We start from the raw sequence: 15,456 nt of genomic DNA on the forward strand, positions 1-15,456 counted from the left end.
TAATTATTTTAATTTTAGATTTTAAAAAAATATTCAAATAAAACAAAAAAAGCTTTTTTTTTTTTTTGTGGAAAAAATGGTGGTAAGATTACCTGAAAATGCTCCCACTATAAAACACTTCAAATTATTAGATAAAAATCAGTAATAAAAAATTAAGACTTTTTTGGGACCAGTTTTAGGTTTACAGAAAATTGAACAGCTATTAAGACAGTCCCCATGTATTCTGTCCCCTGCCCCTTATACTCAGTTTCCTTATTAAGATCTTGGAAACAACAGACTCACTGAGAGAGGAACTGGAGAAACAACTCCTTTCAAAATAGAATCCAAAAAAATGAAATATCTAGGAATCAATAAAATAAAAGAAATAAAAGACCTCTACTATGAAAACTACAGTACTCTGAAAAAAGAGATTGAAGAGGATATCAGAAAATGGAAACACATCCCTTGCTCCTAGGTAGGAAGAACCAATATAGTGAAAATGGTCATACTTCCAAAACTGCTATACAGATTCAATGCAATTCCACTTGAAATTCGAACAGCATATTTCACAGAACTTGAGAAAACAATCCAAAAATTCAATTGGAACAGTAAGAGACCCAGAATAGCAAAAGCAATTCAAGGCAACAAAGACAAGGCAGGGGATATCACAATCCCCAACTTGAAAATATACTACAAAGCTACCGTGATAAAAACAGCATGGTACTGGCAAAGAAACAGACATGGGGATCAGTGAAAAAGATTAGAAGATGCAGAAACAACTCCAGACACACTTAGCCACCTGATCTTTGACAAAGGAGCCAAACACCCTCACTGGAGGAAAGATAGCCTCTTTAATAAATGGTGCTAGAAAAACTGGATTTCAACTTGCCAAAGATTAAAACTAGACCTGTATCTCTCACCATGCACTAAAGTAAAATTGAAATGGATCAAAGATCTAAATATTAAACAGAAACACTAAATCTGCTGGAAGAGAGATTAGGTAGAGCTCTTGAAGACATCAGCATAGGAAAAGACTTTATGAACAAAACCTCAGTCGCACATGAACTAGCACAAAGAATCAACAACTGGGATCTCATCTTATTAAAAAGCTTCTGCACAGCAAGAGAAACCACCAACAGAGTGATGTGAGAAAAAATTTTTACCAGCTGTTCTTCAGACAAAGGACTACTATCTAGAATATATAAAGACATTTAAAAATTCAGTCCCCCCAAATTTAAAGACTCAATCCAAAAATGGGCATCTGAAATGAACAGACATTTCTCAGATGAAGAAGTAGAAGCAGCAAATAAATATATGAAAAAATGTTCAACATCACTGGTCATTCGAGAGATGCAGATGAAAACAACACTGAGATTCCACCTCACCCCACAAAGAATGGCTGCTGTCATGAAATCAACCAATAACAACTGCTGGCAGGGTTGTGTGGAAAAAGGAGCCTTCTCCACTGTTGGTGGGAGTGCAGACTGGTGCAACCACTGTGGAAATCAGTATGGAGATACCTCAAAAAACTAGGATTAGAGGTCCCATTTGACCCAGCTATTCCTCTGCTGGGTATCTTTCCAAAAGAATTAAAAGAATCATACCACAGCGATATATGCACACCCATATTTACAGTGGCACAGTTTGTAATAGCTAAAACTTGGAAACAGTCCAACTGCCCGTGAACTGGTGACTGGATAAAGAAGATGTGTGTGTTTTTTTTTTAATAAAATGGAGTACTACTCAGCCATAAAGAATGAGAAACTAGAGACATTTACAGCTAAGTGGATGCACCTTGAGGCCATACTCTTAAGTGAAATAAATGAGACACACATGTGTAAATACCGAATAGTTTCTCTGGTGTGAGAAACTGAAAGTGTAAATAAGGATTAAAATGATTAAAATGAGTAATTGATAATTTGAAATAGGAAAAGGTCCAAAGGTGTAGGGGTGGTGGGAGCGGATGGGGAAAGGAAAGAAGGGAAAGGAAAAATTACACATTCACTTTCTCACACCAGATGTGCAACATAGTTCCCATGACTCCCTGAGTCATCCAGGAAAAGCAAAGCAAGGTCCCTGGAGAAAGACTACTGCTACCACTGTAGCACCCTTGAAAACAAAGTCTCTGGGATGTGTGTTCACAGTATACACAGGCCAAAGAGCCACAGATCTCTCCTGTTGTCCAGAAGAAAGAAAAGAGACTGAAAAAGAGACACTAGAAGACTAATTTCCTTGAGAGCATCAAACTTAGTCTTAGACAAATTCCCCCATTTTAGAATGAAGAGCTGAGGCCATAGGTCCTAGACATCCTATCATCACTGGCCTCTCTTGAAGTACAAAACAAAAGAAAACTTGAAAAAATATGAGTTTAATCTTTTGTAAATTGCAACTAGACTTATGAACTATATTACTCAATGCTCTTGATAGAGAAATCATGAAAAAAGTTACCACTAAAGTTTAAGCCTATTTAAGACTTTATTTCATCAAAAAAACTGCATCCATGTGAAACAGGAAGAAAAGGGGCAAAGGGGAAGGGGAAGTGGGAGGGGTAGGGGAAAGGAAAGAGGGGAATGGAATAAATATGAGAAAATGGAAAAATGGAAACTAAGTCTTTGTAAATAGGGAAGGATGGAGGGGTTGAAGGAAAGGCAGGGGAAGGGTGAAAAATAAGAATCAAGAGAGATTATGTAAAGGTGCAAATTTCCAATGATGAATGTCATTATATTGTATACCTAAAATGTACCAATGACTACAATGAATAATTGATAATGTGAAATAGGAAGAAAAGTTCCAAAGGGGTAGGGGTAGTGGGAGGGGCAGGGGAAAGGAAAGAAGGGAAAGGAAAAATGCTGAGAAATGGAAAAAATGGAAACAAAGTCTTTGTAAATAGGGAAGGGTGGAGGGGGTGAAGGGGAGGCTAGGAATGGGGAAAAAATAAGAACCAAGATGCATCATGTAGGGCTGGGGATTTAGATCAGTGGTTTCGCCGCCTGCTGTGCAAGCACAAGGACCCGAGTTCGATCCCCGGTACCAAAAAAAAAAAAGATGCATCATGTAAAGGTACAAGTTCCCAATGAGAAATGTAAATGTGTTGTATACCTAAAATGTACCAATAAAAGAATTTAAAAAAACAACTGTATCCTAGGTTTTTTATTTTTCTAATTAGTTTTTGCTTTTGGAAAACTGTTTTTTGAGACAGGGTCTTGGTATTAGTTCAGGCTGGGCTTGAACTCACTATGTGGTGCAGGCTGGCCTCGAACTCATAGCAATCCTCCTACCTCTGCCTCCTGAGTGCTGGGATTACAGGTGTGTGCCACCACGCCCAGCTAGAAAACTTTACTTATGTTAGCTAAGAGGAAACTCAGAGCAAAATTTACAGCTCAATTACAATTAGTTTTATCCCAAGTTGTTTATTTCCTCAAATATTTAAAAAAATTTTAAATTTGTACTGTTTTACCCTATGTGTGTTTCACTATTGTACTGGGTCCCGAATATGTTTTCGAAGTAGAGGCAGGGAATACATTAGAAATGCAAATGTAATATTCTCAAGAAAAAAATCAAATTCCTCCTTTGGTTAGCTTCAACATTCATTCATTCAACATATATTTAGCATCTGTGTGCAATGTATTTGTTAAGAATAAGCCAAAAACGAGCAAGACATACTTGTAAAATGTTTAAAATGCAAAATAGTAAATGTCAAATAAGATGAAATAATACTATAAAAGTACATAGAATCCTTCAATCTGTCAAATAGTATGGGCATTTCTGAAATCAGTTAAGGGGGAAAAATGTCATCTTTGGGCACAGAAAAATGTTATTTCATGTATCAATTACTAAATTTCTTGGTTGAAAAAAGATGCATCTTCAAAAATAACATAACTATACTTTATTAGCTGGGACAAACCCTGTAGTAATTATATACATCAGAAAAAGAGTATCTCATCAATTTTTTGGCCTATATTAAATATTTTCTTGACTTTTTTATATGATGTTTTATAACCACATTTCATGTTTTCAATTAATAATTTCATTAAAATCAAATATATATTAATTTTATGGGGATCTCAAAAAATATTTAAATGGTGTACAACGTAATTCAGGTGGCTAAAAAAATTTTACAAAAATGTGAACTGTCTTTTTTGTTATTTTATGATTAATACCAGTATTTTCAGAAGAATATGTATAATTGCTAAGCTACAGGAATATCAGGATAACTTAACTGACTCAGTTATACAAAATTTTCCTTTATTTTTGAAGGCAAAGGTACTTGGCAGTGAATTGGGAGTGCTAGGGAGTAGTTACGTGTTGCAACTGTGGACAGTGATGAGAAAGTATGGACACAGATTGAAATAACAGCACTTTAGAATCTGACTCCTAACAGTAACTGCTGAGAGCCTCAGGCTGTGAGCCAGAGGAGAAAGCAAAGACTGCTTGAAATTATCTTTCAAAAAATGTTTGGAATTCAGACAACAGATGAGACCCAATTGTGCCCCATTATACTAAATGTACATATTTTGGAAATTTGTCTAGGTTTGGTGTAAATACAAACTTAAGCCTCTACTCACTGAACTTTCAACTGTATCAGAAGCATTATCTTCCACAAAATACATTCCACATTTACCTGCAGAAAACAATTAAACAAAAGAGTTTAAAAATACACTGTAATCTTATATGCTTACAAATAGGAGCTATAGAGTTCTTTGGCTGGAATTTGAATACCAGCACTTAGAAACAGTTCCCAGCATTCAAAACATATCTTTAAATGGTACTCATAAGACCTGGGAAAAGTTGCTTAACCTCTCTGTGTCTTAGTTTCCTTATTTTAAAAAAGGGGCTTTATTTCACAGTTAAATTAAATTCGAATGTATACACAATGCTATCAATAGGACCTGGTACTTAGTGCTAAATAAATACTAATTATTCTTTATTACAACTATCCTTCTTATATTGATTTGCTTTATTCTGTCACAGACTGACTAAAGTCAAGTAGTCAACCAAATTTTCTTGCAAAAGAGGATTAAGACTAACCCTTAATTATTTTGCTGATTAAGACATTTGACAGAGCAAAATGGCCTCCAATTTTTTTTTTTTTTTTTACTGGGCATCGAACTCTGGACCTTGTGCTTTCGAGGCAGGCAGCAGAACCACTGAGCTAAATCCCCGGTCCAGCCTCCAATTTTTTCCTGCATCCTAGGCTGGCTACTGCCAGCGCACGTCCTTACATCATGTTTCAAGATGTCAGGAACTTCCCTGGGGCTACAACGCCTGCATACCGGCCACCTGTGAATGAGTGGACATGAAGCATTGACATGGCTAGGTCAGAGAAGGAAACTACCTCCATCCTTGTGGTCATTGGGTTCTGTCCCAGCAAACTTAAGGGTCCATATCTTGGACCTTGGAGGCTGTAGTTTTAGCTTAGAGCAGTGATTTTCAAATTTGAGGATACATCAGAGTCACAGAAGGACGTATGGAAGCACAGACAATACCTCACTAACCCTAAACCCCTAACCTTCCCTGGATGTGAGTTGGTGCTCTCAATGCAGGACCATATTTTGAGGAAAACATTTCCATCAAATGGGACTATACAGGTATCTATGGATTGACAATCTTAGTCTTTCAGAGGCACAATAAGGAATATAAATTATGACAAATATCAAATACATATTTATGCACAAGTATATCTGTTAAAAACAGTAGGGATATAAATATATAAATAAAAATTTACTTTAAAAATGTAAATTAGTATATAAGAGGTATGATTATAACAATGTATACTAAAGAAAACTTTATAAAAATTAAAATTTTAATCACATGGTTTTCAAAAAACAAGATTTCAGGGCCAGGGATTTAGCTCAGTGGTTTCACTGCCTGCTGCGCAAGTGCAAGGACCCGAGTTCGATCCCCGGTACCAAAAAAAATACAAAACCCAACAAGATTTCATATCCTCACATTCACGAATCATATTTATTACAGTAGTAATAAATTATCTGCAGTTTTGTTTTTTGTGGTTTCAGTTACTGGTGGTCAGTCATGGTCTGAAAATATTAATTATGGAAAATTCCAGAAATAAACAATTCATAAGTTTTAAATTACACACCATCCTGAGCAGTATGAAGAAATCCTGCCCTGTCCTGCTTCATCTTGCTGAGGACATGCATCATCTCTGTGTCCAGTATATTGACAGTGTATATGCTATTTGTTCATTATCACTTCATAATGGCCTGTTATCAGACCAACTATGTTGTAGAATTAAAATTCTTGTGTTCAAGTGACCCTTATTTTACTTAATAATGGCCTCAAAGCACAAAAACAGTGATGCTGGCACTTCAGATAGGCCAAAGGAGACCATAAAATCTTTTAAGTTAAAAGGTAAAATTACAATAAAATAATTTGAGAGCTATAACATTTGTATAACTTTTAATATAAATATTGTATTCCTAGTTATTGTTAATCTCTCATTGTTCTAATTTATAAATTAAGCTTGATCACAGGTATATATGCACAGGAAAACACATAGTACACAGAGGGTTTGGTACTGTACACCTTGGGTCTTGGAACATATCCCCGGCAAATAAGGAGAACTACTGTCTATATGATATTTGATTTTTTTTTTGGTACCGGGGATCGAACTCGGGACCTTACAGTTGTGAGGCAGGCAGCGGAATCACTGAACTAAATCCTCAGCCCCTGTCTATATGATATTAAGGAAAAAAGACCTATGTGCTATTAGAGAAAGTTTATCTGATTTAACGCCAAAGTGTCAAAAAACACTTGAAATTAAAAATAAAATAAGGTATGCATAAGATTCTTGGAAACTGACTTACCTAATAACAATTCACCAGCTGTCTCTCTAGATGGTGCAACGCTGATACATCTTCGATTTACTCTGCCAAAACATATTTAAAATTACTATGATTAATTTTTTTGTCCAATTTTAAAGAGTATAAGCTTCATTACATCTAGTAACAGATTTCAGCAAAGCAAACTAGAGTTTCGATAGCATGTCTTCAAATCCAAGACAGTACTATGCTGTTATCTAACGTACTAGTAGAGGAGGACAAAAATCCTGAAACTTTAGAAAAGGCTCACAGTCCCTATAAATAGATGCATAATATGAGGAATTGGTGATGCAACAGGTATTTCAGTGTTTAATCCATTCAGTAAAGAAGCAGGTGTTGTTTTATGCCACTGATACTTCAAACATGAAAGGAAGCATATTATTCTAGCAAAAATGAGGATTTTGGAGTCAGAAAAGCTTGAGTGAGTCACTCAAGCTTTCTTGAGTCAGTCACTTATTTCTTTTGAGTCTAAATTTTTTATAATCTACAAAATGAGTATAATAGGAGGTCTGATCAAAATACATGGTGAATGTTTAAATTAAAAGACACGTAGCTATTAATCCCCCTCAAAATATTCCCCCTTGCTTTGAGCACACTTATCCCACTGTTCTTGCCACTTTCTGAAGCAGTTTTGGAAGTCCTCTTTTGTGAGTGTCTTTATGAGGTGTGGCCAAAAAAGTATGATGAAATCTCCCTGCCCAGTGCCATCCAACAGAAATACAGCCTCACAAAAACATGATAGCATGTCCTCATTCATCTTATTCACCATATCTGGTACTTTATGACTTCTGGCTCTTCCCCAAAGTCAAAATGACCACAAAGATAAACATTTGAATTGATTCAGTTTGAGGCAGCCATGACAGGGTAAATAAAGATACTCATGAAAGAAAACTTCCAGAACTGCTTCAGAAAGTGGCAAGAACAATGGGATAAGTGTGTTCAAAGTGAGGGGGAGTATTCTGAGGGAGATTAAGGTCAATGTGTCTTTTATTGTAGTAATTTAAAAAATTTAATCATTCATTGTTATTTTTTGACCACACTGTGGAATAATCACAGCAATGGCTATGATAATACTTATTTACTAATACATTTAAAATTCAACAATGCAATGAAAACTTGAGTATGATTTTTCCTTCATTTAACAGATGAGGAAATGCAGGCAGAGAGGCTAAGTAACATGCACAGTCAGACAGCAAGGAAGAGCAGGAACTGGAATGTGAACTATTAATCATCACACTATACCACCTGTTGATACCACCTGCAGCTTTTAAAAAATCAACTCTAAAAAATAAGTATACTGGGCCAGGGATCTAGCTCAGCGGCAATGTGCCTGCCTTGCAAGTGCAAGGTCCTGTGTTCAATCCCCGGTGCAAAAAAAAAAAAAATGTATACTAACAAGGGCCAGAGTATGATGAATGAAGTCCAAAATACTCTTCTCTCAGAAATGTCATTTGGATTTTGGACACTCAATCTTGTCTGGCCTTGAACCTGATTGTTTAGGACTTTTCTTAAAGCCATGAAATTATCTAAAATAAATATTATATAAGCCCTACAAGGAACAATTGTACATTCACAAAAGAGTGAAGGTCTCTGGATTCAAATTTACCTTATAGATTCACTTGCAGCTTTGTCTTTGACAGTAGAGGAGAAGGAAGAATGAGTTTTGTCTTCAAATAGGTAAGAGAGTGGTGGTTTTATCATATCTGCTGAGGAAAAAGTACATACTATCTTTAATGACCACAGTTATTTGCCATATTTACATGCTTTTGTAGAAGCCACCCTTACCTTCTGATTTTTGTCTATCCCTAAGCAGGTACTTATTTGGAATAGTTAGGTAACACCTCTGCAGACGTCTTCTCTCTCGGTTTGGGCCTTCTGTTGGATCCAACTGCCAGGAGGTTGGGTAGTAGATGGGGTCATGCCAGACTGCTCTGCAAGTGAAAATAAAAGGACATTTTAAGGGCCATCCAAGGACTTATGGGCTTAAAAAAATCATTATAGAGGGTGAGTAAATAAATCACAACTGATCTATTTAATTTGAAAACACTGAGTATTTATATATTAAGCAGGGAACACATATAGATAGAACAAAAGAATAACATTTTTTTTTTTGGTACTGGGAATTGAACTCAGGACCTTGCACTTGCGAGACAGGCGGTGGAACCACTGAGCTAAATCCCTGGCCCTAAAAGAATAACATTTTAAAAATGCTTTTGGTCCTGAATTTCAGATTTTAAGTTGTCTTCTGGAGCAAGTTATTTTCAGTTTCTTGCATTTATTAAATTTTAAAAAAGATATATAACTACTACTATGGAAAGTTTAATAATGTAACAGTTCTTTTTGTGTTATATTTTAAAAAGTTTTAAAAATTATTCGTATTTTAGATAAAAGAAAGTAGTTAAACCATATTAAATACATTTTTAGAAAGAGATGAGAAAAGAAAAAAAACCACTCTTTTTTTTTGTACCGGGGATCGAACTTGGGACCTTGTGCTTGCAAGGCAGGTGGTAGAAAAAAACCCACTCTTAATCCTACTACTCTGTGCATTATTTTCTTTCATTTTTAAGATGTACCTATTTTTAATCTGTAGTTATAATCATTACATATACATATTTCCAGCTCCTGCCTTCTCTTACTGAGCACAGTATACTCTTTATTATCATAATTAATATGACTAATATGATGTTGAATGGACACATCATAATGTATTTTAATTACATCTTACTATTATTTTTCATTTAAATTTTTTCCGTCTCCCTTTTTTTTTTGGTACCGGGGATCGAACTCGGGTCCTTACGCTTGTGAGGCAGGTGGTGTAATCACTGAGCTAAATCCCTGGCTCTCATTTAAATTCTTTCCTATTTATTCTGTAGTGTGAATAACGCAGAGATGGAAACATTTTTGTCTTTTTGTCTTCTATATTCTGATTATTTTTCATAGGATAGAAACACTAAAACATGTCTAGAGTTAGAAATATCTGTTGGGTTCCTGACATATACTGTCAGTGTACAATGGCACCAAAGCTCTGACAAAGGACAGTTGACATTCTCAGCTATTAGCAGCCTGGCCTCACATTTTTTTTAAAACATAAAAAGCAAAATGTGACATCTAAAGGTTTTAAAAAATCAAGCCTGTAGAAATATTGAATATTCTCCCTTTTGTTTATTAATTTTATTTGTTTTATGTAAGGAGTTTGCTCTTTCAAACTTCAGGGACTGTGATCTTTCATTTTCAAATCTGTATGTTTTATAAGCAATAAACATACTGACTATTTGATATATTAGTTAAAAATAAATTTCTAATTTTTTTGGTCATTAAATACACTGGAAAACAAAATTCAAAAGCAAGGATTTCTTTTTAATTTCTTCTGCTGTGTTTGAGCTCAGAAAGTTACCCAATATTCAGAGTTGATACTCTCTTTTACTCTATAAACTTTGTGAGTTTAATTTTTTTAGCTGTCTGTAATTTACTTTAGCATAAAATGGTTAGCATATACTAACAACCCAAAGTCATACTAAGAGTTATCTTAACCAAATTTTAGAGAATAACACTTTAATTTCCTTTTTATTATTCACAATGTATAATAGTCTTAGCTAAAAAAAGATACATTTCTCAACTATCCATTTCAATGATTTCTTTATTCTTTTGCAAAGATCCTATTTTTTTTTTTTTGGTACCGGGGATCAAACTCGGGTTCTTGCGCTTGTGCAGAAGGCGGCGAAACCAAAGATCTTATTTTAAAATGAAAGCCAATTTTACTGTTTAGAAGAGCCAATACCTTTTTTGCCTTCTTTTTCTTATATTTTTCCTCAACAATAATGAAAAAGTCTCACACAATTATTCTTTAAGATAGAAAAATCATCAATAATAGAACAAAAAATGTTTAAGCTACTGAAATCATTTTAGGAATCTGAATTCTGGAATGAAAATAGTATTTAATACTCATGGAGATAATGATGTCCTCCCACTGCTCACCGATCGTGTGTCAGCTGCTGAATGAGTTCCTGCCAATGTCTGCTGGCGCTCAGGTCCACTTTGTACATTCCTCTGATGTGCTGGATCACTTTTTTTCTTTCTATTCCCTGGGAGAGAGACACTGCCTGGGTGATGTCTGCAGCTATTTTAGATATATCCTTTGATTTTGAGTCAAGACGCTGAAAGAGACTAAAAAGATTGTGTGTAAGAGTGTATAGGATATTAAATAGTTATTAAAACATAACACTTTAAAACTAAAAGCATAAATGAGGGCTGGAGGTGAAGCTTAATGGTAGAGTGCTTGTTTAGCATGTAGGAGGCCCCTGCGTTCTATCCCCAGCACTGGGGTGGAGGGACCCCACAAAATCAAAACTCAAGCCAAAGCAAAAAAGCTAAAAGTATATATATATAAAATTTGATGGGTCCCTCAAAATATGATTTTTTGGAACACATAAAATTATACCTTTGTTGATTATTATTCACTGTTTTCTGCCAAGAGGCTTTACTCCCACTTTCTTCAGCTTCATATTTCTTTTGTTCCTAAAAGATTTAGATAATGTATTACATAAAGTTAGTATTTTTCATCACATGCCAATATTATGGCAGAGCCCAACAAACTATTTTTATTTTTAATTTTAAGACAGTGTCTCACTATATAGCCCAGGCTAGCCTCAAAATTACAGTGATTAGGGGCCGGGGATTTAGCTCAATGGTTCCGCCACCTGCCACACAAGTGCAAGGTCCCCAGTTCAATCCCTGGTACCAAAAAAAAAAAAAATTACAGTGATTCTCCTGCTTCAGCCTCCCGAGTGCTAGGATTACAGGCATGCACCACCATACCTGGCCCCAACAAACTTTTTAAGAAAAGTTTGAAAGTTAAGAGTTAAGAAAGGAAAAAAACATCCTCAGGAGACCAGAATATTAAAATAAACAAGTCATATAAGTAATGTTACAACTCTCCTTTGTTTCTGGGCAATTTGGGTTACAGAAATTAGGGTTATAGAAATATTTAACCAGGGTTGCCAAAACCAGTAAATTTACATAGTGGTTTGTTTTCTTCTCTTTTTTTTGAGACAGAGTCTTGCTATGCTGTTTAGGCTGGCCTTGAATTCACTATGTAGCCCAAGCTTGTCTTAAGCTTGGGAGATGCTCCTGCCTTAGCCTCCTGGACACTGGGATTACAGGCTCGTGCTACCATGCTAGTCTTACTTTGCTTTTTCATTAAAGAAGGTATACCTGAAGATACAGTTCAACATGCTTGTCATTTAAAAAATCTTTTCTTGACCAAAAGCTACTGAAATTGGATGAGGATGCCCATAGAGAATAAAAAGTTCCATAAAATAAACCTATTTTTTCCTCTCATAGTGAAAAAGTACAATGTAGTAAAAGAAAAAATATTCATTTCAAGTTTAGTATCAATGTATTCTATAACAAAAAAAATCTTAGCTGGGTGTGATAATGCACACCTGTAATCCCAACTACTCAGGAGGCTGGAGGAGGAGGATTACAAGCTTGTAGACAGCCTGAGCAACTTAGTGAGAACTTGTCTCAAAATAAAAAAATAAAAAAGGGCTTCAATGTAGCTAACACACATACACAGACACACAGACACACACACACACACACACACACACAATCTTTTAACTCATTATGGCTCTACTGACTCACCTCTTTGATCATGCTGACAAGGTCTGGTTTTGAGGATACACTGGGTGGGATGTATTTGAGACCACACAGTTTTAGAGCGATCATAAGCAGGTCTGCTGTGCCCAGTTCTTCTTCAGTCAGCTCATCCTCATGATTATGTATCAACTCTGACAGATACAATACTAACTTGGCTCCATGCTTCAAAAAAATCAAGTTGTTTTTAGTGATAAAGAATTTTTATTTCTTCCATTTAAATTACTTAACAGTAAATTAAATTATATTTCTAGATATATTTGGTTCAATATGATTTAAATACATCAACTACAACGACATTCTGGGGACAAATGAAGTTTAATTATGTACTGGATATTTGATGGCATTAGAGAATTATTGCTAGTTAGGTGAGATAATGTTATAATTACAGAAGAAAATAACCTTTCAAAAATAATCTAGAAAATGTCATAATTTCTATAATTTACTATAAAATAATTCAGAAAATTAAGAAATGATACCAATATGATAAACATATTAAAATCTAGGAGATGGTTATATAATATTTATCTATTATATAATTCTTTTTACTTCTCTCTGTATATTTGAAATTTTTCATTGTGAAAGTTTAAAAAGAAGTAAGCTAGCTAGCTAGCTTTGAATGGAAAGAATTCTGAACAGGATCTGTTCAAGGAATATGGGAAATAAGCCAGGGATAAAGAAAAAGACTTCTTATTCTTAGCTTTTCTCACAGAAAAACTAAACTAGAAGGGAAACCTTCTGTTTAGCCTTAAAGTAAAAGAAATATGTATATTTATTGTTTTCCTTTGATTTTTGCTCAGTAGAAGAGAAGTTGGTGAAATTTCCAGAACAAAGGACTATCTTTAGCTTATAAGCAGTTGTTACTCTCTAGGGAGAAAAAGAGGTGAAAAACTTTAAAGGTAGGTGAGCTTTCAGTACTTAGTTCTACATGCATGTCGAGGGAGAGGCTGGTATGGGCCAATCTATGAACAGACTCTAAACCAAAATGAGAGTATCATATTTCTTAAGGTAATGACAGCTGTCATTTGAACTAAACTTTGATGTTTTAATTGGCCTCTCCATGTTATGGGTATCATACCTGATTGTAATGTGTACAAAATATATTAGATAATTTTGCCAACAAGTTAAACACATATATTTTATGTTAACATTTTTTGCATTGATGCAAATACCACTGCATTTGGCTTTATGGCATTTTAAACTGTGAACAGCACTAAATGTCAACAAATGGATCTGGAAATGATTACATTTTGGGTGATATTTAAACTAACACACTGAATCACATCATGTCATTTCCCCAAAGTGTAGGATGAGCATATGCAATAGTGAAAATAGCAAAGCTCATTTTAATGCAACATTTTAAATTAGTCAAGAGACAGCTGCTACCTGACCAAAAGGGGAAAAGGAACATATGCTGTGTGAGTAAAAGGCTTGAAGAGTTGGCAAATAAAGAAAAATGGTAAATAACTGCAATATTTTCACATGTGTGTCTTAAAAGTAATGTTCTTAATATAAAATTTTAAAGTATTTCAGGTTAGTATTCTGTGACATTCTAAAATTATCTTGAAAAACTATCAGAAAAATGCAGAGAAACATGATTTTCTTAAACACTAAGTTGTAAGCAACCACTGGACTTTGGTCTGCCCTGCACCCGTGAGGGCCACCACGCCTTTGAGACGGAGACCATAATGAAATACAAGATTAGTAACTCTACAGCAGATACAGATAAAAAAAATAGAGAAGCTGAGAAAAAGATGGAATCCATGAATACCCAGCATAGGAAAGAAATGGAAAATATGAAACACATCCAATCAGATACCCAGGAGATAACAAATTTCATTGAAAGTTTCCACAGCAGAATAAGTGAATTTCAGATATAGAAGACAGGATTGCAGTTAGCAAACACAAAAAGAAGGACTTCTTAAACACAGCAAGGGACCATGAGAAATCAATCCAACAGCTACTAGATGATGCAAAATGGAATAACTTAAGTTTGATTGGAGTCAATGAAGGAGTAGGAGATAGCGCAAAAGACATAAATAAACTAGTCACAGAATTGCAGAAAACTTCCCAAACAGGGAAAAAGAATTTGACATAAAAATAAGTGAGGCATATAGAACTCCAACTAGCCATGATCAAAAATTCTACAGTTAAGTATATAACAGTCAAAATACCAGAAATCCAAGATAGGAACAAAATATTAAAAGTAGTTAGAGAAAAGAAACAAATCACATACAAAGGAAAGCCCATCAGACTCACAGAAGACTTCTCAACACAAACCCTCAAGTCAAGGAGAGCATGGAGTGAAGTATTTCAAACCCCAAAAGAAAACAATTTCCTTCAATCCCCAAGTTTGATCCCCAGTACCAAAACAATTTCCAACCCAGACTGATGTATCCTGCAAAACTATCTTTTCAAAATCGATGGAGAAATAGGATACTTTCACAACAAAGAATACTTGAGAAATTTCATGAATATGAAACCAGCACTCCAAAAAAATTCTAAACAATATCCTAGAAAAAGACAATAAGGATTATAACTTCATGAACCTCAACAGAAGGAATCCATAAGGAAAGGCAAGAAATTAAATGGAAGGGGTGAGGAGAGCCAACAACAGGAAAATAAGTCAATAATAGCAGTTATAACCATCAATGTTAATGGTCTCAATTCACCAATCAAAAGAAACTGACTGGCAAAATAGATCAAGATGCAAGATCCAACAGTATGCATGTCAGAAATACACTTAATTCAAAAAGAAATGCATAGGGCTGGGGATTTAGCTCAGTGGTGCCACCCTCTGCCTCGCAAGTGGAAGGTCCCAAGTTTGATCCCTGGTACCAAAAAAAAAAAGGAAATTTACAGACTGAAAGTCAAAGGATGGAAACAATATTCCATGTGACAGGAATCTGGAAAAAGTCAGGGGTAGCTATTCTATTTGCAGAGAAAGTGGATTTGAAACCAAGACTGATTAAAAGAGACAAAG

The 15,456-nt window shown here is 35.0% G+C and overlaps 1 protein-coding gene across 12 annotated transcripts in view; it reads right to left on the reverse strand.

Moving 5' to 3' along the window:
* Positions 1–15,456, reverse strand: part of Lyst (lysosomal trafficking regulator) — a 286,606-nt gene that overhangs the window by 56,458 nt on the left and 214,692 nt on the right. For 9 of the 12 annotated variants that reach the window (XM_087181914.1, XM_087181913.1, XM_087181912.1 and 6 more), the window contains 7 exons: positions 12,462–12,638; positions 11,257–11,333; positions 10,794–10,982; positions 8,604–8,749; positions 8,425–8,524; positions 6,804–6,865; positions 4,545–4,600 (listed from right to left, as the gene is read on the reverse strand). In XM_087181914.1, coding sequence (XP_087038040.1) covers positions 4,545–4,600; positions 6,804–6,865; positions 8,425–8,524; positions 8,604–8,749; positions 10,794–10,982; positions 11,257–11,333; positions 12,462–12,638 — 807 coding nt within the window. The remainder of the gene's footprint in view (positions 1–4,544; positions 4,601–6,803; positions 6,866–8,424; positions 8,525–8,603; positions 8,750–10,793; positions 10,983–11,256; positions 11,334–12,461; positions 12,639–15,456) is intronic. The other 3 variants (XM_087181908.1, XM_087181916.1, XM_087181918.1) reach the window with 1 other exon arrangement.

This window comes from Heterocephalus glaber, unplaced genomic scaffold (assembly GCF_053883595.1).
Source record: "Heterocephalus glaber isolate CG9 unplaced genomic scaffold, H.glaber_assembly_v1.0 deba00001472, whole genome shotgun sequence".
NCBI lineage: Eukaryota > Metazoa > Chordata > Mammalia > Rodentia > Bathyergidae > Heterocephalus > Heterocephalus glaber.